This window comes from Canis lupus, chromosome 26 (genome assembly GCF_003254725.2).
Source record: "Canis lupus dingo isolate Sandy chromosome 26, ASM325472v2, whole genome shotgun sequence".
NCBI classification, from domain to species: Eukaryota; Metazoa; Chordata; class Mammalia; order Carnivora; family Canidae; genus Canis; species Canis lupus.
The window spans coordinates 6858126-6879660 of NC_064268.1; the positions used below are offsets into that span (position 1 = coordinate 6858126).

Consider the following 21535-nt stretch of genomic DNA (forward strand, 5'->3'; position numbering starts at 1 on the left):
ACTCAATCCCTGAACTGGGATCACGCCCTCAGCTGAAGGCAGATGCTCAACTGCTGAGCAACCCAGGCGTCCCCATTTTAACCATTTCTTAAAGAGACTTTACTTTTTAGAACAGTTATAGGTTCACAGCAAAATTGAGTGGAAAGTACAGTGATTGACCATATGCCCCATCCCCCCACCCCCAGCCTAACCCCCACTCTCAACATCCCTCACCAGAATGGTACATTTGTCACAATGCATTACTTCACATTGACACAACATTATTATCCCAAGTCCATAGTTTACACGAGGGTTCACTCTAGGAGTTGTATATTCTGTGTTTTTTGACAGTGTAGAATGACATGAATCTATCATCACGGTCTCATACAGAATAGTTTCACTGTCCTTGAAATCCTCTCTGCCCTGCCTATTCGTCCCTCCCTCCTCCCTGACCATCACTGATCCTTTTACTGCCTTCATGCTTTTGTCTTTTCCAGATGTCATAGAATTGTATCATTGTATAGCCTTTTCAGATTGCCTTCTTTCACATAGTAATAAGCATTTGTGTTTCCTCTGTGTCTTTTCATGGCTTAATAACTGAATAATACTGCATTGTCTGAATGTACCACAGTTTATCCATTCACCTACTGAAGGACATCTTGCTTGCTTCCAAGTTTGGGCAATTATGAATAAAGCTGCCATAAACATCCACTTTCAGGCTTTTATGTGGACATAAGTTTTCAGCTCAGTTGGGTAAATACCTAGAGGCATGATTGCTGAATCATACAGTAAGGATATGTTTAGTTTTATAAGAAACCACTAAGCTCTTCAAAAGTAACTGTACCATTTGCATTCCTACCAGCAGTAAATGAGAATTCCTGTTGCTCCACATCTTCACCAGCATTTGGTGTTGTCGGTGTTTTGGATCTTAGCAATTCTATTAGATAGGCAATGATACCACATTGTTTTAATTTGCAAGTTCCTAATGACATGATGTTGAGCATCATTTCATATGTTTGTCTGCCATCTGTATATCTTGTTTGGTGAGGTGTCTGTTCAGGTCTTTTGCTTCTTTTTAAAATTCGGTGGTTTTCTTTTTGTTGTTGGGTTTTTTTTTTTCTTCGAACTCATATTTAGTTTAATGAAGATACACAGGTGAACATACACACACTTATTGCTGACCCGACCTAGAGGCAACAACGCCCCAGGAGAAACAACCACACCTAGTGCCCAGATCTTGGTTTCTAAAATCACTTTCCAAAATAAGAAGGGCTTTCTGAGAAACCGATGTTTCACAAGGAGACAAGACCCACAAAACAGGCCAGTACTTTCAACTCCTGCTGAGACCCCACCAAGAATCCCTATCATCATTACTATGTTATATTTTGTGAAAAGGTCACATTCTTTATAGCATTAAAAAAAAGCAAACTACCAGGGGCACCTGGGTGGCTCAGTTGGTTAAGCGTCTGGCTTTGCTCAAGTCATGATCCCAGAGTCCTGAGATCGAGCCCCACATGGTGATCCCTGCCCAGCAGTGAGGCTGCTTCTCTCTCTCCCTCTGCCCCTCCCCTTGCTTTTGCTCTCCCTTTCTTATTTACTTGTTGTTTGTTTGTTTATTTATTTGGAGTTCAATTTGCCAACATACAGCATATCACCCAGTGCTCATTCCGTCAACTGCGCCCCTCTGTGCCCGTCACCCAGTAACCCCAACACCCCGCCCACCTCCCTTTCCACTATCCCTTGTTTGTTTCCCAGAGTTAGGAGTCTCTCATGTTCTGTCATCCTCACTGATATTTTCACTCCTTTCCCCTTTATTCCCTTTCACTATTTTTTTATATTCTCCAAATGAATGAGACCATATAATGTTTGTCCTTCTCGGATTGACTTATTTCACTCAGCATAATACCCTCCAGTTCCACCCACATCAAAGCAAATGGTGGGTATTTGTCGTTTCTAATGGCTGAGTAATATTCCATTGTACATATAGACCACATCTTCTTTATCCATTCATCTTTCGATGGACACCGAGGGTCCTTCCACAGTTTGGCTATTGTGGACATTGCTGCTATAAACATTGGGGTGCAGGTGTTCCGGCGTTTCAAAACCGCATCAGTATCTTTGGGTGTTGTTGGGTTTTAAATATTTTTGTGTATTTTGGATAACAGACCTTTATCAGATATATTTTTGGTAAATACTCTCTCCCAGTCTATGGTTTGTCTTATTCTCTTGACAGTATCTTTGCAGAGCAGAAATTTTTAATTGTAATGAAGTTCAGCTTATCAGTTTTTTCATGAATCATGTCTTAAATGTTGCACCCAAAAATCATCTTCAGAACCAACAAAATCTAGATTTTTTTCCTATCTTATCTTCTAAGAGTTTTATAGTTTTGCATTTTACAGTCAGTTCTGTGGCCCATTTTGAGTTAATTTTTGTGAAAGGTGTAAAATCTGAGTCTAGATTTTTTTTTTTTGCACATGGATGTCCAGTTGGTCAGGCACCATTTGTTGAAAAGATTGTGCTTATTCCATTGTACTGCCTTTGCTCCTTTGTCAAAGATCAGTTGACTATATTTGAGTCTATTTCTGGACTCTCTATATTGTTCCATTGATCCATGTGTCTATTCGTTCATCGAAACCACACTGTCTTGATTACTGTAGCTTTATAGTAAGTCTTGAAGTTGGGTAGCGTCAGTCCTCAGCCTTTCTTTTTCTCCTTCAATATTGTATTGGCTGTTTTCACACAGCAAAAATAACAGAGCCTGGATCTGGACCCAGCTCTGAGTCACTCTGACTCGTGGATAGTCCATCCAGGATATTTTCTTCATGTACAATCATATATTTGCTTCTGTTTTTGCCAAAACATTAACATACTCCAACTTTATTCTGTCCATTGTTTTCTTTTTTTTTTTTTGTCCCTTGTTTTCAATCAATTTAGGAGGTCATTCCATACCTTTATATAACCTTTGTATACAGGTGAATACATACATACATACATATACTGTTTCTTCCCCTGCCACAGGGTGGTTCTTTTGAGCCGTGCTCTGTAATGATTTGGCCAGTTCCCCCATGGAAGGGTACTTAGGTTATTTTCAGAGTTTTGCTACTACAGTAACTATCTGCAAACTACTATCTTTGCTCCAGACGCCACCAGTCTTCTTTTATCTATAGAAGAAATTCCTACTAGCTTCCCCCAAATAATGTTTTTTAAAGTCTGACTTTTGCCAAATTCTCCTTGAAGGAGGTTGTCCCACGGGAGTGGCAGAGGCTATTATAAATTCAGAGTGCTTAAAAAAAATAAAAAATAAAAAATAAATTCAGAGTGCTTTAAGCCTTTGAAGGATGGAGAGGTGAGGTGATATGTTGCCCTACTTACCTCCCCTCTGGACCTTGAACTATACTCTCTACCCGCTTTGGTTCAGGCCACACCCTTTGCCTAGAAGCCTGCTCACTGTTTCCCAGAGTGCCCTTCCCAGCTCAAGTAGTCCTGTGTCATTTTCCATGGCCACACCCAGTTTTATTCCTTTATGGCACTTAGCACTTAATGAAATTATCTTATGTGTTTACTTGTTGATTTCCTGTCTCCTCTACCCTACAAAGGATGGGAGTTTTCCTTTTCTTCACACTCAGCCTATTCCTAGCACCCAGAACCTAGCAATCACTCAGTAGGTATTGCTCTTTCCCCTCTTCCAATCCCTGTCATCCTGCTCTATTTTTCCTCTATAAAATGTATTCCCAAAAAAATAAAAAATAAAAAAATAAAATGTATTCCCTTCCAACAGGTGTAATTTACTTATTATATATTATTATATAATATATGATATATTATTACATATTGCTTGACTCCCTCCCTAGAGTGCCAACTCCAGGAGGGCAGGGATTCTGTTCTGTTCACTGTTGCATCTCAAAAGCTTAGAATGGCACAAGGCACATCGTAGGTGCTGGACAAATGTTTGTTGGAAGAAAGAGAGAGAGACGGAGAAATTCAAAGAGGGAGGGAGAGAGGGAGGAAGGAGGGAAGGAAGGAATGAAGGAAGGAAAGATCATAACCCCCACCCTCATGGGCTGGCAAGTTGTCCCTCCAGAGGAAAAGACCCATTAAAGAGCTGGCGCCCCCACCAGGTCAGGCCATTTCCGTCGGCTCAGGTTGGGCCCGGGGTCTCGGGACGGCGGAGCACAGAGCTGGGGGGCGGGGCGGGGCGGGGCGGGGCTCGGCCGCCGGGGGCGGGGCTCGTCGCAGGTGGGCGGGCGCTAACTCTGGCCCCTCCCGGGAGGCCCCGCCCCTGCCGTCAGCTCGCCCGGGCGCCCGCCCCGCTCGGCTCCGACCTTGCAGCGGCGCAGCGCGGGTGAGAGGCGGGGAGGAGCGGCGGGAGGAGCGAGCGAGTGCAGCGCCGGGTGCAGTCTCCAATGAGCTGCACGGAACCTGCGCCCCTGACGACCCGAGCCCGCTGCGCCCCCTCCCCACGGCTCACCTGGTGTCAGGTAAGGTAACAGGTAAGAGCTTGGCCCCCGGGACTCCCGAACAGGTCGTTCTCGGCCCGGGGTGCCAAGCCGGACACAGGCAGGGGGCGTCTGGGACCCCTGCCTCAGAGGTAGAGTAGGCTTCACTGTTGAAGGTGGCAGCCTTCTGGGAGCCTCCTGGCCCCTGCCCCTGTCCCCAGGCGCCCTCGGCTGCGGTCCCAGCCCCCCATCCCTGCAGCAGCATCCTTTCCACGCCCGCAGGGCGAATGTTGCTTTTTTTTTTTTTTAACTCCTCACGCGCCGCTGCCTCTTGGAAAATGGTGAGAGTGCCTTTTGGGGAGGATCCTGGGATGGCTGTACTCCCCCAGGATCGGACTGGCGCGACTTGCCAGGGCTCACCACGTTCCACAGCGGCGCCTGCCCACGGATCCTGAGCACCCTGGCTGTGGCAGTGTGGCAGAGGCGGCGGGGGGTGGGGATGGGGATGCGACCTGGGCCTGCGGATCTTGGCCAACGTTTCCCCAGTCTCCCGCGTGGGCCAGTGGGCTGGCGTTCCACACGCATCCACCCTGGCAGTAGGCCTGTGGGCTTCCAGAGGCTCCTCCCTTATTTATGGGTCCGTGTTAAAACAGGATGCCCCCTTCCCAGGCCTGATGCCATTTAAGATAGCTTTTAGCTGGTCTGACAGGATTCACCATCTTCTACCCTCTGCCCCACCCCCTGGAGATAGAGTGGCCTCCATCCCTTCAGAGGGCAGGTGCCTGGTGATGGGAGGAGGGTTGTAGGAAGGCCGTGGTAGCTCCCCCAGATTGCCTTCGCCTAGAGCCACGAGTTACCTGAAACAACTTTCCCAAGTCTCTGAGAGGTGCCAGCATGAGATGTGGTGGGCTGAGCAAGGCCGGAGTCAGGCTGGAACAAAGTGGATTCAGCCCAGTCCTGGCCCCACGTCTGGAAGCCTCAGGATGACACCACCCTCTGTTAGCCAGTGTTTGCTGAGCAGTGAATGGGCCTTTCTGTGGCTGGGCAATGACAACTTTGGGGTGAAAAGTTTACCAAGTGAGGTGTGAACCAAGCTGCTTGGGCCACCTAGATCCTTGAGGACCCTTTTGTCGTGGTTCCCAAGTAGCCTGGACACGTCCCACCCAGAAGGTCCAGTGTTAGATTTCAGTCCTGCCTTTGCCTTTTCTCTGCATGCCGCTTAACCTCCCCAGGCCTCCGTTTGCCCATCTGCAAAGTGGGGGTGATTAGGTGAGGACCTCCCACAAGAGTGGCGAGGATGAACTGGAATGGGAGGTGCCGGGCACTTGGCCCATTGTGTGGCGGTTTGTAGCACTCCATAAATGGTAGCTGTTATGATTGTAATAATAATTGTCATTTGTTACCTCCTGGGTGTTGCAGACTTTCCCTCTGTGCAGCTGACAGCCAGAGGTGCCCCAACCACCATTTCTGCTGAGATTAAAAGCCTTTGGCAGGACCTCCTGTGGGGATAGGGTCATTTGCTAACTCTGTGCCATTCTTTAGCATCTGGGAGCAAGATGAGTTGCCCCTGTCTTCCTGGGCCTGTCACATCTTGGGCAGTGCCTGCTCTGGCCTCTGGCCACCACCTTGTCCTTGTCCCTCAGGCCACTCTTGTCACCCATGCGCTCACACTTTGCCCTCCAGCTCCACCTGCCTGAGCTCAGCCGCATCCTCCAGGTCAGGCAGCGGGAGAGCAGGCAAGGATGTGCCTCCAAGCAGCCCCTCCTCACAGTCTTGGCTGGTGGTCTTGTCCCCGTCACCCTCCGGCTCAGTAACTTTAAAAATAACAGAGTCGCCTGTCCCTACTGAGGGCTGTAACCTGAGCTGAGTTGGATTCTGCTCCATCAGAGACTAGAGCACAAGGACTCAGCACTTGGGAATATGGGACCCTGGTGCTCTAGCTGCTCTGTCCTCAGCTTGCTGGGTGACTGCAGACAGGCTTCACTGCCTTTCTGTGCCTCAATTTCTCCATCTGCATGCTGTGGTTCAGATAGTCTGTGGTGCTGGAGTGTGAAACTCTGCTTATTCCAGTGAAGATAAACAGCTGAGGTCCCCATGTTGGTGGCTGTCAAATGGGGTTGACATTACCCCAAGTGGAGGGGTGTTTGCTGGAAAGGAACTCCCCCAGTGACGGGGTGTGGGGACAGGAAGTGTGGGCCAAGTCCCTCAGCTGGTCTCTTTCAGAACTGCCTCCTGTCCCACATCTGAACCCCCAGCTCCCTTCCAGGGCCAAAGAACTCCTTGTGCCCACCAAAAGGTGAGTAACACCCAAAGTGGCTGGCAGGGCCTGGGTAGCAGGCAGTGGCTTGGCCAGGAGGCCTGGTGCGGCACCGGGCCAGGAGCATCCCTCCCTGGGCTCCGACTCAGACTCACCTACTCGCTGGCTTCCTGAGGCCTCTGCATTGCAGCAGATTGGAGTCTTTGCTAGCAGCCCAGCTGGGCTTGGGGTAGAACAAGGGACTGGGCAGGTGGTGTCTGCTTCCCCCGTCCCCACCCCTGCTCTATCCCCTGCCCTTGGTCCATTCGGCCCTGACTTCCCTTGAAGGGGGCAGCTGCTGACAAAAGAGCCTTCTCTGGCACTGACTTGAGTCTACCTGGAGGTGCTGGGCTCTAGGCGGGGCCCAGGTTTGGGGACTGTCACGCCCCTGGGTCCTTTCTGCATCTCAGACCCGCCCACCTGGAGCATCATTAGAGGGTCTTGCCTACCCCTGGAGAGGCTTCTTTGAGGCATTAGTGCTTTGGATTTGAGAACACAGACTTTGGAACTTCACAGCCTGGGTTCACATCCCAGCTCTGCCACTTCCTAGCTGTGTGATCTGGGACAGTTCACTTAACCTCTCTGTGCCTCAGTTTTCTTGATTGTAAAATGGGGATAATAAGAAAACCTACCTCACAGGATTTTTGTGAAGATTTATGCATTTAAATTTTTATTTATTTATGATAGTCACACAGAGAGAGAGAGAGAGAGGCAGAGACACAGGCAGAGGGAGAAGCAGGCTCCATGCACCGGAAGCCCGATGTGGGATTCGATCCCGGGTCTCCAGGATCGCGCCCTGGGCCAAAGGCAGGTGCCAAACCGCTGCATCACCCAGGGATCCCAATTTATGCATTTAAATCACTCAGAACAGTGCTAAACACACGTTTACATCAGTCAGGGTCAGTGACTGGTATTGTTGCTGTCACTGTTACCCTCATCATGGATGCCAGCCACTCTGCCTCTGATGCAGATTCTATTTTCCTTTGACAAACACTCCTTATCAGCACTAGCAGAGGGAGAAGCAGGCTCCCTGTGGGGAACCTGATGTGGGACTTGATCCCAGGACCTCGGAATCATGACCTGAGCCAAAGGCAGACACCCAACCACTGAGCTGCCCATGTACCCTAGGACTTGATATATTGGTAAGTGTTTTAGCTTAATAGTTTAGAGCCCAGATTCTGGAGCCAGAAAGCTCTGGGTTCAAATCCTAGCTCTGCTACTCACCAGTTGTATGATCTTGCACAAGTCTGTAACTTCTCTGGGATTCAATTTCTCCATCTGCTAAATGGGGATGACGATAGTACAAATCTCACAAGTTGCTGCAAGGATTAAATAAGCAAACACATATAAGTGCAAGGCCTATATAAAAGGCCAGGCCTGGGGCACCTGGCTGGCTCTATCGGTAGTGCATGCAACTCTTGATCTCAGGGTCGTCAGTTCAAGCCCCATGCTGGGCATGGAGCCTACTTATAAAATAAAATGAAATGAAATGAAATGAAATGATAAAATAAAAAAATAAAAATAATAAAATAAAATAAATAAAATGCTATTTAGAAAAAAAATTTTAATTATATAAAAGGCCAGGCCCATGGAATGCCTGGGTGAATAAAATTTATTCATGAGAGACCCAGAGAGAGAGGCAGAGACATAGGCACAGGAACAAGCAGGCTCCCTACAGGGAGCCCAATGTGAGACTCCATCCCAGGACCCCAGGATTACTCCCTTAACTAAGGGCAGATGCTCAGCCACTGAGCCATCCAGACGTCCCCCAATAAAATCTAAAAAAAAAAAAAAAAAAAAAAAAGGCCAGGCCCACAGGAAGGGCTGTGTTACATAACTGTTTGCTTATACTTATTAGGCACCTGATGTGTGCCAGGCATGCAGTACAGAGGTTGAGAGTTAGGTGGTGGGATCTTTCACATACTGGTTCAAGTCCTGACTTGGGCCTTTGTTGGCAGAGTGATATGGGGCACATGCTTTAGCCTCCCTGTGCCTCAGTTTCCCCAACTATATATGGGAATGTGGAAACAACTGCCTCATGGGATGTGTGGGGTTTCTGTCATTCCAGAACATGAACCAATAGCCTTTGGGCACCAGAGCTGACCCTTTCCCAGTCACTACTCAGAGTGACTGCTCCTGGTGTTCCATGCCACCCCTCTCCACTTGGGGACTCCAGAACTTTGCCCACTTTGCAGATGGGGAGACAAAAACCCCAGGAAGAAAAGGGATGGCACTCAGTAAAGAGGTAGCACTCAGAGGTGTACCCACAGTCCAGTCTCCATCCTGCCCTGGATAGACCCCACTTCCAAACTTGCCACCAGGCCCACATCCTATGGTATACCTGCAGCTTCTGGGGTCTCCCAGACACTGGCTCAGTACCAGAGGGCCCAATGTGGAGGGTTTGAACAAAGTGGACATCAAGCTCCAGAAAGCCAAAAGGGCCTTAGTCTGGGGGTGAAGGGCAGCCTGGGCTGAAGGAAGATATTCTGGAAACTTCCAGGCAGATGCAAAAGTCCCTGGATTGCTCTAGGGCCTGCAGCCACCCCCTATCTTGGTTTGAGAAAGTAAAAGTTTGGGGAGATGGAAGGCCTGATTTAGGGAGGAGAGAAGTAAGCAAACATTTATTAAACACCCACTGTATACAGTGGTAACAATCAACAATTATGTGCCAGGCATTGTGCCCAGAACAGATGTTCATGCACTAAAACTCATGCTGTTTTAAAAATGAGGAAACAGGTTCAGAGGAATTAGTAGTCATGTATTGTAGTACAGCTTATGCTAATACTAGTAGTAAAAGCAGTGACCATTTATTGCCCTCTTGCTTATCTCTATTTCATCTGAAAAATCCTACAGATCCCCCCCCCCTCCCTGACCCCGTGGGGTCCTTGCCTCCTTCAAGCACATCAGCATACCCTACCTACCTCAGGGCTGTGGCATCATCTGTTCCTCCAGCAGATGCTTTCCCCCCAGATATCCACGTGGTGGACTCCCTCACCTCCTTTCAGTCTTTTTTTTTCTTTTTTAAAGATTTTATTTATTTATTTGAGAAAAAGCATGAGCAGGGGGAGAGGGAGAAGCAAACTCCCCACTGAGCAGGGAGCCCGATGTGAGGCTCAATCCCAGGACCCTGAGATCATGACCTGAGTCGAAGGCAGACGCTCAATCAACTGAGTCACCCAGACACCCCATTTCTTTTCAATCTTGTTCAAGTGTTATCTTTACAGTGAGGTCTCCCTGGACCCCCAATTTATAATTGCTCTTACCTACCTATCTCCTCCCATCCCCTGCACCCCATTCCTCCCCCAGCCCTTATCTCTTAACATACTGTTTCATTTACTTATTATGTCTCTCTGTCTCTGACACGGGTGTATCATCTCCACAAAATCAGGGATCTTTGGTTTTATTCATTGTTAAGTCCCAAAACAAAGAATAAAGTCTGGCCCATCCAATAAACATTGGTACTCCGTAAACACTCCTTAAATGAATGGGATCTTCACAACAGTCCTGTGACTTCAGTACCCTTATCATTGCCATCCTACAGATGAGACCGAGGCACGGAGTTTCAAGTGACTTGCTCACAGTCACACAGCTAACGAGTCACAAACTTGAACTCCTTGCCCTGTTGCCCCTATAGGTCTGGCCTCATCCCATGGACAATGGCCTTGCCCCCATGAGCTAGAGCCCACTCCTCAGCACCTGCCCACCACTAGCCAGCAGGATGCAGCTGTGGAAGGCAGTGGTGATGACCCTGGCCTTCATGAGCACGGATGTCGGCATGACCACAGCCATCTACATCCTTAGCCACCTGGATCGCAGCCTACTGGAGGACATCCGTCATTTCAACATCTTTGACTCAGTACTGGACCTCTGGGCAGCCTGCCTATACCGCAGCTGCCTGCTGCTGGGAGCCACCATTGGTGTGGCCAAGAACAGCGCCCTGGGGCCTCGGCGGCTTCGGGCCTCCTGGACAGTCATTGCCCTCGTATGCCTCTTCGTGGGCATCTATACCATGGTGAAGCTGCTGCTCTTCTCCGAGGTACGCAAGCCGGTCCGGGACCCGTGGTTCTGGGCCCTCTTCGTGTGGACGTACATCTCGCTTGCTGCATCCTTCCTGCTCTGGTGGCTGCTGTCCACAGTGCGGCCGGACGCCAAGGCCCTGGAGCCGGGGACAGAGGCTGAGGCGGAGGGCTTCCCTGGGGAGGACCGGCCCCCACGGGAGCAGGCATCTGGGGCTACGCTCCAAAAGCTGCTGTCCTACACCAAGCCTGATGTGGCCTTCCTCGTGGCGGCCTCCTTCTTCCTCATCGTGGCGGCTCTGGGTAAGTGGGGAGCGAGGGGGCCCAGGAAAGTGATTTAGGAGGTCATAACCACCGCTTACTTCCTCTCAGATCTTTAATGTTTTATTCACATGGTTGAAACATCAGATTGGTGTGAAAAGGTAAATATTGAGAGTTTCATCCCTAATTCTGCCTCTGACCACCCTGATCTCCCTGCCTACGGCTAACTGCAGAAAAGTGTTCGGGAAGCTTCCACGTGGGTGGAAGACGACTTTTATTCATTCCTTGTATATTCTTCCAGTGTTTCCAGTGGAAGCTACAGGTGAAAACAAACCTGTTAATCTCACTACTTCTCACATGGTATTTTGTGTCTGTTTTTTTCCACTTAACAATATATTTTAGAAATTTCCAATCACTGCCTCATTCTTTTATTTGGCTGTATAATAGTCCACTATAAGGCCATATCAAAGATTATTTAGTTGGTCTCCTTTTATTGGCCCCTTGAGTCATTTTGAGTCCTTTCTCTTGCAGTAAAATAATGTTGTCCATACACATATAAATGTGGGTATAATTGTAGGATAAATTCCTGGAAGTGGCATCACTGGGTCAAAGCATTTTTTGTAACAAAGCAGAATATACAAGAGATTGTCAGACTATGTAGTCTGTAGTAAGAGTAAGTACTGTTTGGTGAAACTTTTATCTTAGTTACATGTGCCTCTCTATGTACGTGTGTCCTGGTTTGTCATGTAAAATGTATTTGTTACTATGGCTCTGGCCCAAACAGTGTGAGAGCACTTGCTTGGACAAGGCAGGTGGGAAGGTGACATCTCAAGGTCAAAATGCCATGGGTTTGAGGGGCAACAAGTTCTGGACATACATTGTAGTCTCTTCCTTACCTGGCTGTGTGCCTGTGGGCAAGTGATTGGACCTTTCAGAGTCTTGCTTCTGTGAAATGGGGATTGTTAGCATCATCCATGTTTCATGACATTGGAAAGCTTGAAAAAAACATATAGAAGGACAGGTACAGAGCTTGGTACGATACAGCAATTGCTCAGGAATGTCAGCCTTTTTGAGTTGTTATATATTTAACAGACAGCATCTGGGAGCAGCCCCAAAGCCAGAATGTTCTCAGAGAGGACAGGCAAGCCCCAGAGCTGCCCCTCTGCCCTCTCAGCCCCAACCCCTCAACCGCTGTGTGGTTTTATGCAAGTTACTTAATCTTGCTAGGTCTCAGTCTCCTCATCTATAAAATGGGCATCATAAAAGTACCCAACACAATAGGGGCTTATGAGGTTCAATAAGTTAATATGAATAAGACACTGCAGACAGGTCCTGGCACATAGTAAGTTCCCAATAAATTGTAGTGACTGTGGGTATTGGAATGACCCCTTTTCATTTAACAAGATAGTTTCTCCCACTCATGTTTCAAGGTCCAGATTGTCTCCTCCTCCGAGAAGCCTTCTTGGAGTCTATTGATTGTGACCTTTTATCTGCACCTTGGTTGTAGCACTGGTGATGTGAAAGTCATGTGCCTACTGTCCTCCCTCTACTACCAGGCTTTGAGGCCCTTGGAGTCCCCCCACCAAAACCTGGCACAGAGGCATGCTGACTGAATGAAGGAACACATGACCATCCTGTCTATGTGGGCAGATGTCACCCATGACCTCATTTCCCCCCTCCTGCTGGGGCCTTGTTGTCAGCTGCTGTGAGCTCGGGGAATAAAGATGTCCTAAAATACAGCCTGGCAGAGTTTGCCAGCCTGTAGGATTGCAGCGAGGTTAAGGGCTTGGACTTGAGATCAGGCCCCCAACTACACTGATAACTTGAAGCAAGGTTAGTGAACCTGGCCACACCTCCGTTTCTCATCCCAAAAGTGGGGTTTTGTTGGGCTCTTGTGAGAGTTGGGTAAGCTGTAGCATGCTGCTCCACACAGGTTAGGGACTGTGACTATGGATAATTATTCTCCAACAACAAGCACCCAGGTGGGGCCAGCTTTTTCTGAAACCTCCTAATCTAAAAGAAAAACTGCCCATTGTGACAAAAGGTTAGTTTTAGTGCAGAGCATCTCTTTTTTTTTTTTTTAAGAATTTATTTATTTATTCATGAGAGACACAGGCAGAGAAAGAGAGGCAGAGACCCAGGCAGAGGGAGAAGCAGGCTCTCCCGATGTGGGACTTGATCCCGGGTCTCCAGGATCACACCCTGGGCTGAAGGCAGCGCTAAACTGCTGAGCCACCCAGGCTGCCCATGAACATCTCCTATTAAATTGAAATTCTTTTTTTTTTTAATTTTTATTTATTTATGATAGAGAGAGAGAGAGGCAGAGACATAGGCAGAGGGAGAAGCAGGCTCCATGCACCGGGAGCCCGACGTGGGATTCGATCCCGGGTCCCCAGGATCGCGCCCTGGGCCAAAGGCAGGTGCTAAACCGCTGCGCCACCCAGGGATCCCAAAATTCTTTTTTTTTTTTAATTGAAATTCTTTGATATGGATTTCACAGCAACCCCAGTAGAAAACCTTGAGCAAGTGACTTAACCTGAGCCTTGGTTTTCTCATCTTTAAAATGGGAAGGATGATAATACCACACCTATGGGATTGTTGGAGGGCATTTGAGTCTTGGAAGAGATGAGGGAGCAGATACCCAGGTTAACAATGCTCTAGGCAGAGGGAACAGTCTGTGCAAAGGTCCTGAGGCAGAAAGGTGCCTACTTGTGAAAGGAATAACAAAGAGGGGATGCTTGGGTGGCTCAACAGTTGAACATCTGCCTTCAGCTCAGGGTGTGATCCCGGTCCAGGGATCTAGTCCCACATCGGGCTCCCTGTGAGGAGCCTGCTTCTCCCTCTGCCTGTGTCTCTGCCTCTCTGTGTGTGTCTCTCATGAATAAATAAATAAAATCTTAAAAAAGGGGTAGGGGGATAGCAAAGACGCCAGTGTATCTGGAGGGATGTGTGTGGAGGGAGTGGAAGAAGCAGAAAGAGAGTAGAAGATGAAGTCAGAGGCAGTAGCAGGTGCCTGATCATGTAGTGCACCATTGGCCACTCTGAAGGCTTTGGCTTTTACCCTGAATGAGATGGATGCCTAAGGAGTGACAAGGTCTGACTTGGATTTCATGGGGCCCTGCTGTGTGTTGAGTGGAAAATAGACTGGTTTCTGTTGGATTCTGGAGATACTGTTGACTCTTGAACAATGCGCGGAGTGGTTGAAACCCTCACATCTAACTTGACTCCCCCAGGGCTTAACTACTAGCAGCCTACCGTTGATCAGAAGCCTTACTGATCACATAAACCAGGAGATTAGCATGTATTTTATATGTTCTATGTATTATATACCCTATTCTTACAATAAAGGAAGCTACAGGAAAGACGTTACTAAGAAAAATCATAGGGAAAATACATTGACAGTCCTGTACCGTATTTATGGAAAAAACCCGCGTGTAAGCGGACCTGCGCAATTCAAACCCATGTCGTTCAAAGGTCAACTGTATTTTGAAGGTGAAGCCACAGAATATGCCAATGGATTGGAGTTTCCTGTGATTCTTGTGCAGATTCAGCAAGGGTTTGCGCACGTGCTCAGTGCAGTTCCCATTACCCAAGGGCTCCGTTAAGTGTCTGTTGTGCATAATATTATCATGGGTGTTGGAGCTCGCCTTTTCTTCCTCGGGTAAACTGAGGCTGAATTTTAGCTCCGGTGGACTCCACAGTGGAGGTGAAAGACGCCACCTAGCGGAGGACTGAGGGGACCGAGGCTTCTACATTCCCACCCTGTGGTCCCTGCACCAAGACCAGCAGAGGGCAGCAGAAGCCCACAGAAGGCAGAGCCGGTCACGCACAGCTGGCCAGGGAGGGGCAGGCAAGACCTGCCCAGGATTCATTCACTGACCCTTACTGAGTGCCTACTGTATGCCAGGCTGTGCCCACGGAAAGAACTGTGGTGACCGTGAGGACACGGCCTGGTCTGACCACCTTCAGATCCATGTCCCTCATTCCCACAAGATGAGAGCAAGCCTTCTGGATTATTGGGAGGGAAGGGATAGGAAAGAGCCCCCAAATGGGAGGCCAGTTTGGGTTTGAGTCCTGGCCCTTCCTTTTACCACCCTGCGCTGTGTGACCTCAGGCAAATTATTCAGCCTCGGAGTCTCCGTTCACTTCTGAAATGGGGATGATGTCCTACTCGCCCCCTCTTCCTACCCCACCCAGCCTGCATTGTCCTGAAGATAAGGTAGGAAAAATGGGTACGAAATAATATGGCAAACTGTAAGGCACTCCACCAAGAGGGGCTGGGTAGCAACTTCCAGCATTGCTTGGAACCAGAATATCCACATATTCTGAGGTTCTAGAATTTGGATTCTGAGCCCTTCACCAGTCAGAAGGAAGTGAACTTTGGCCATGTGGCCCAGTAAGCATCGCCTCATCTTTCAGCTTCGCTGTCTTCATCTATAAAATGGAGTAATAATGGGACCAGCTGCAGAGTCCTGCAGAGGGAATGAAACAGCGCACAGGAGTCTCACGGCTGTATGCTCAGGCCTGGTAGCGTTGTTAACAGTCTGTGAGATTGTTGTGAGCCAGTCTGTATAGATTGAATGACCCTGTTTCCTGTGTTCCTGTTCTCTGAAAAGAGGGGGGCATTAAGCAGTATGGGGCACCACCCTGCCTCCTGCCATGGTGAGAAGCAAGAGTTTGCCAGGAGAGAAAACCCCTTCGGTGGAGTAAGCAGAGCAGGTGGTGTGCAGGCTTCCAGAGGCTTGTGAGGAAGGGTATGGGCCCCCCTGCTGCAGATGCCCCCTGAGCCCACCGTGTCCCCTGGCAGGAGAGACCTTCCTTCCCTACTACACCGGCCGGGCCATTGATGGCATCGTCATCCAGAAGAGCATGGAGCAGTTCAGCACGGCGGTCATTGTCATGTGTCTGCTGGCTATCGGCAGGTAGCCTGCTCACACCCCACGCCCTGCCCCTCCAGGCCCGCAGCAGGGGAGGGAGGTCAGAGGCCAGCTCCTAAGGGAAAATAGGTCAGGGTTGCCCAAGAAATGCCCCAGGTAAGCCTGTCACTCAGCTGGTCATCGTGGTAACCAGCAACCAAACTGGCTTAGAACCCGTATCCACTTGATTAGAACAATCCCCTCAAGCCATACCCTCTTGCCCCTAAAATTGGCTTTGGTCCTCGAGGGTACCCCGTTCACCCTGCCTGGCTACTCTCCAAGTAGAAAACAAGGGACAGACTTGTCTGTGCTGTTCTGGAAGGAAGAGGGGTCCGGCTGGCAAAATCAGACCCCTAGTCCCCAGTAAACACAGTCCTCTTTGCCCTCATCTTGGGGACTTACTAGGGAACAAGGGAGACTGTGTGGTGGTGCCAGCTCTAGAAAGGGGCTCAAGGTCAGGTCCCTCCCTGTCTCTGCCCTGCAAGTGGCCCACGCCTGCCAGCAGCGGGAGGGGGCAGCCGGGTTATGACTGTTGGTTGTCGCAAGGACGTCGTGCTATATATAACATCTCTTATCTGCAATTAGCTCATTTGCCGCAGGTATTCGGGGTGGCATTTTTACCCTCATATTTGCCAGACTGAACATTCGCCTTCGAAACCGTCTCTTCCGCTCACTGGTGTCCCAGGAGATGAGCTTCTTTGATGAGAATCGCACAGGTTGGTCCTCCTGCGGTCTGGGGTAACTTCCAAGGGGGCCAAGCCAGGGTGGGCTTTTCTCACATTGAGGGATTAGATGGCTGGCTTTTCCTGCTCTCCTGTTCAGGATAGAAGCAGCCCAGGAGGCCCTGCCTGAGGCCGGGAAGCTGGCCTGCTGGCTGAGGTTTGGGTATGGGCTGTAGCCACTGCAGGAGGACCATGGCCAGGCCACCCGAGATCTATGCAGGAGCCAAGGCCTTGCTTTCTGCTGTTCTCTGGAAACCACAGGGCCAGGACTAGCCAAGCCTGTGGCCCGAGAGGCTCAGCTCTGGCGAAGGGTGAGGGGCAGGGTACAGGGCAGAACAGGGAGAGCAGTACAGTGTCCGGCCAAGATCCCAGATTCTGAGACCAGCTGGCCCACGTCTCAGCCCTAATTCCACCATTCCCTGACCTAACCTCTCTGAGCCTCTGTTTTCTCATCTCTAAAATGGGAACAGCTGTAGGAGCTAGTAGGGGGAGTTGGGAAGCTCTTAGCCCAGCGAGAGCTGAAAGTTTCTCCACCCCCAACCCAGATGATTGTTTCTCTCCATGGGTAAGAGAGGATTTATTCCCTATGCCAGTGACAGGGAGGAGATATGGGTTTGGTTCTGGCTCCATCAGGGACAGACCGTGGGGTGCTACCTGAAGCTTCCCTTTCTGAACCTCTGCTGCCTCTCCTGGACTGTGGAATGTGGTGTCACGAGATGCTAGTAAGGAGGGCTGGGCTCAGAGCAGCCCTGGAGGGATGTCTTCTTCCCTCCCCTCCACTCCCCACCTGGAAGGCCAGGAAGACCCACACCCCCTGGTGCCTATCTTGGAAGCACCTTGGTGCCCCCCCCCCCCCCCCCCGCCACCAAGCATGGCCCCGTTGTCACACTGGGAACTGAGCTGCCTGTGTTCCAGGGGACCTCATCTCCCGCCTCACCTCGGACACCACCATGGTCAGCGACTTGGTTTCCCAGAACATCAACATCTTCCTACGGAACACGGTCAAGGTCACAGGCGTGGTGGTCTTCATGTTCAGCCTCTCGTGGCAGCTCTCCTTGGTCACGTTCATGGGCTTCCCCATCATCATGATGGTGTCTGACATCTACGGCAAGTACTACAAGGTAGGCCCCACCTTGTCCCTGCTGGGGTCTGCGTGCAAGGCCTCTGAGGGAGGGAAGAGCCTCAGGAGGGTCTGGGGGCGCCACCCAGAGGTGGGGGAGCAGTAAAGGACTCATCCTGTGGCTGTGTCCATGTTCATTCACCCATGGCTTCAGTCATTCTGGGGATCGTCATTAAGCTCCTCCTATTCCCAAGTACCAGGATCCATCAGGGACACAGAGAAGCTTCTGCCCTCAAGGGGCTTATCCTCTAGTGGAAAAGGCAGACAATAAATAACAGTAATAATAACAACAGTATGTAATATGATGAGATGGTGAGTGCTAACGAGAAAAAAGGAGTGAGAGAGAGAGAGAGATGGGGAGCATGGCAGGTGGCTGCCACTTTAAATCGGTCTTTCTGAGAAGGTGACGTGTGAGGAAAGAGAGACATCTCCGGGAAGCACCTTCCCAGCGGAGGGCAGAGCCAGTGCCAAGGCCCTGAGGTGGAAAGGCGCCAGGTATATCTGAAGAGCTGCAGGGAGGCCAGTGGTGCTAGAGTGTGAGTGAGGGGACAGGGCAGGAAATGAGGGCAGGAAGGAAAGGAGAGTCAGGTTGAGGCCTTTGCAAGAACTCTGGTTTACACTGAGTGCCAAGTGTGCTCTCTTTCTGTGGAGTGTATGTTTATGTGGGGGCGGCTCAGGCCCCATGAGCCAGGCCCTCACCCACGATGCAGCTCTGGGAAGGCTGCAGGCCTCACTGGCTGTTCCCTGGCACTGCCTCTGTCAGGAGGGTTGGCCGGATGAGCTAGACCCCTGCTCACCCTCCTCCTGCTCCCCACCTTGGTGGGTGTTCCTGAGCTGTCAGGGCCCGAGGCTGTGTTTAGACAGGTGCGGGAGGCTTCTTCCCCAGGGACCAGACCTGAGGGGACAGGGGTCCTCCTGAGCAGAGTGACCAGCTCAGTTAGAACCTTTGGTGCCCGTGGCCTGAGGCCAGCCCCAAAATGCATCCATTCCCCACAACCACTGTGGCTCCTTCTGGCAGAGCCTAGCGCCCAGGAGGGTCCTCTCCCCCATGATTCTGGGTCATGGGCCTCTGTTTCTTCCCTGAGTAGAAAGAGCAAATATATGGGTTAGAGCCATTTCCTTCAATCTACTCCCCACTCTGCCCTTCCTGCTTTCTGGCCAGCCTCTGGGACAGGGCAGGAAACCCTGGAGCTTCCCCCTATCAGCCCCTTACCCCTCAGGTCCCACCTTCAAGGTCAATTGGGCGAGGCCTCTAGGAAGCTCTCTTTAGCTCTCTTGCTGGTACCTGACTGTGTTGAATACAGCCACCAAGTCATCACCACAAGCCACACACACATTGCCCATGGCCAGACATGACTCAGGATATGGCATGGCTCCACCCAAGATGCCAGAACACACCACATGCTTCCGATGGCCTCAGCAAGACTCAAAGGGTCATGGGACAGGCCCAGGCATGATCCTGGCCTGGCCTCTCTGGTAGCTTTCCTCAATGGTTTGAGAATCTGAGCATGTTAACTCTCACAAGGCCTGAACAGCTCTGACCAGGGGCTGCTTCTAGAACTCTGGTGGATAGCAGCCTGGTGCTCCAACACTTGGGACTATTTCTTGGCCATCTATACCTGGTCATACACACATAGTGTGCAGCCAGATTTCACAGCCCCCCACCACCATCTAGAATTTGGCTAGGAGTTCTGGAATTTATGTGCCAATCCTCAGACCCTACCATAATTTATAGTATATTGATAATGTAAATGGCACACCCTAAATAGTTGGTGTTTCTTGTATAGTGTACAACCTAAACAACCACCCAGGGCATTCCTGTCTTATTCTAGCATAGAATCAAGTGTTAAGGTTCCTTTTCTGAGAGGATTACCAAAAACTGTCTGGTTATGAATAACCTTTAAGTACTAGAAAAGACTTAGTGATCAGCACCCCCATCCCTCAGGAGCTGGAACCTTAGGAGCTCACCCCAAGAACCCAGCTAGAGTCTATTTTCTGAATCTGTCAGATAGGGCTAGAAGGCGATGGGGAAGAATGGGGAGCTTGGTCTCATCCTTTTGTCCTTGGAACTCTGTGCAGAGAGCTGGTACTAATTGAAGGTAGAAAAACCTGGAGAGGCCGAAGGGCTGTTAGATGGTGAGACTGGGGGGATCCCAGGGTGGCTCAGTGGTTTAACGCCTCCCTTTGGCCCAGGGTGTGATCCTGGAGTCTCAGGATCGAGTCCCACATCAGACTCCCTGCATGGAGCCTACTTCTCCCTCCTCCTGTGTCTCTGCCTCTCTCTCTCTCTGTGTGTGTGTGTGTGTGTCTCTCACGAATAAATAAATAAATAAATAAAACATGATGAGACTGCCTGTTTTGGGGTCTCCTTCTTGTCCCCACTTCTGTCCACAGAGGCTCTCCAAAGAGGTCCAAAATGCCCTGGCAAGGGCCAGCAGCACAGCCGAGGAGACCATCAGTGCCATGAAGACAGTGCGGAGCTTTGCCAATGAGGAAGAGGAGGCAGAGGTGTACTCTCGGAAGCTGCAGCAGGTGTACAAGCTGAACAGGAAGGAGGCTGCAGCCTACACGTACTACGTCTGGGGCAGCGGGGTATGTGCCCCTGGCCTGGGCAAGTCTGACTGTTGGGGGGCGGGACACATAGATGGGGGATCCCTTGAACAGGGCGTGAGCCTGGGTCCCCGTATGTTGGTGTCAGGCTGGCTGCACTTGACTTCACTCTGCCTGTCCACAGGTAAATCTTTCTGGAAAAGAATGCACCCTCTCAGTGAATGTCCTCATGGGGCACCTCCTCTTCCCTCTCACCTGGGTGTGGGGTGGCAGGGGAAACATCTCAAGTGGGGAAACATCCTTGGCCCAGAAGGGAGTCACCTCGAAGCCAGCAGGACCCAACCTAGGCTGCACTGTCTGGCAGGTCCGACGTCACAACCACACATACCCCATTAGAGTGTCTGGGTCACTCACTCCCTGGGGATGAGTCATAGCACCTCCCTGGAGAACGGGGAGCACTTGGAGCCTGTTGCAGTCTGTTGGCCACATCTGGGAAGTAGGCATTTTGGGGGGTAGCTGGGGTAGGTATGAGAAGGGTTTAGAGTTCCGGGGGAAAAAGGAGTGATCATCAACCAGGGGACAGGGCAGGCCACCCCTCAAAAGTACTCAGCCAGGAGAAGGGTCCTGAAATCCAGCTCTGCTAGCCAAGCCTCTCAGCAATCTGACCCCTGCATGGGTGCCTTTTGTCCCTTGCACAAAGGTACTGTGGTCTAACTATCCATCAATCTCGGTCTCACCCAACCAGGGGCTCAGAGTGGGGAGAGGCAAATATGGAGCCCAAATGGGTTGCCATGGGTACTCAGATTCCACTCCTCTCCCACCTCCCAGGTGCTAGAGGCAGTGGGAGGCAGGGCTCCCCTGGACATAGCCCCTCCTTCACGGGACCTAGTGGGGATAGGAAACAGACCCCATCATCCTGCTTTGCCTGGCTTGCAGTGTGACCTCAGCCAGTGGACAAACTCCCTGAGCCATGCTCTTTCCAGTGAGGAGGAAAACTAATAGCTCCTGCCTGGCCTGGCTGAGGCACTTGGGTGTGTGTGTGTGTGTGTGCCAGGGCCTTACAAAGAAAGCCTTGTTCTCTGCCAGGTCCCTGGCTGCCTCCAGCTGGGGGCCTCTGTGGGGACCAAGTCCAGGGCCGGGAAGCGGGCAGGCATGAATGACAGCATCTGGGAGGACATCCCTGCCTGGCTGGAGTCTGTCTGTGGCTGGGAGAGCACAGTCCACCCGCTCTCACCTGCC

At 50.5% G+C, this 21535-nt stretch overlaps 1 protein-coding gene across 5 annotated transcripts in view; it reads left to right on the top strand.

Moving 5' to 3' along the window:
- The first annotated feature begins 4285 nt into the window (after nt 1-4285).
- Nucleotides 4286-21535, top strand: part of ABCB9 (ATP binding cassette subfamily B member 9) — a 30348-nt gene continuing 13098 nt past the window's right edge. Inside the window, exons 1-6 of one of the 5 annotated variants that reach the window (XM_025473740.3) lie at nt 4286-4457; nt 10346-11030; nt 15796-15910; nt 16490-16620; nt 17542-17747; nt 20141-20338. In XM_025473740.3, coding sequence (XP_025329525.1) covers nt 10430-11030; nt 15796-15910; nt 16490-16620; nt 17542-17747; nt 20141-20338 — 1251 coding nt within the window. In that variant the 5' untranslated portion in view covers nt 4286-4457; nt 10346-10429. Of the gene's footprint in view, nt 4470-10345; nt 11031-15795; nt 15911-16489; nt 16621-17541; nt 17748-20140; nt 20339-21535 lie in introns of all 5 variants that reach the window. The other 4 variants (XM_035706426.2, XM_025473737.3, XM_025473736.3 and 1 more) reach the window with 4 other exon arrangements.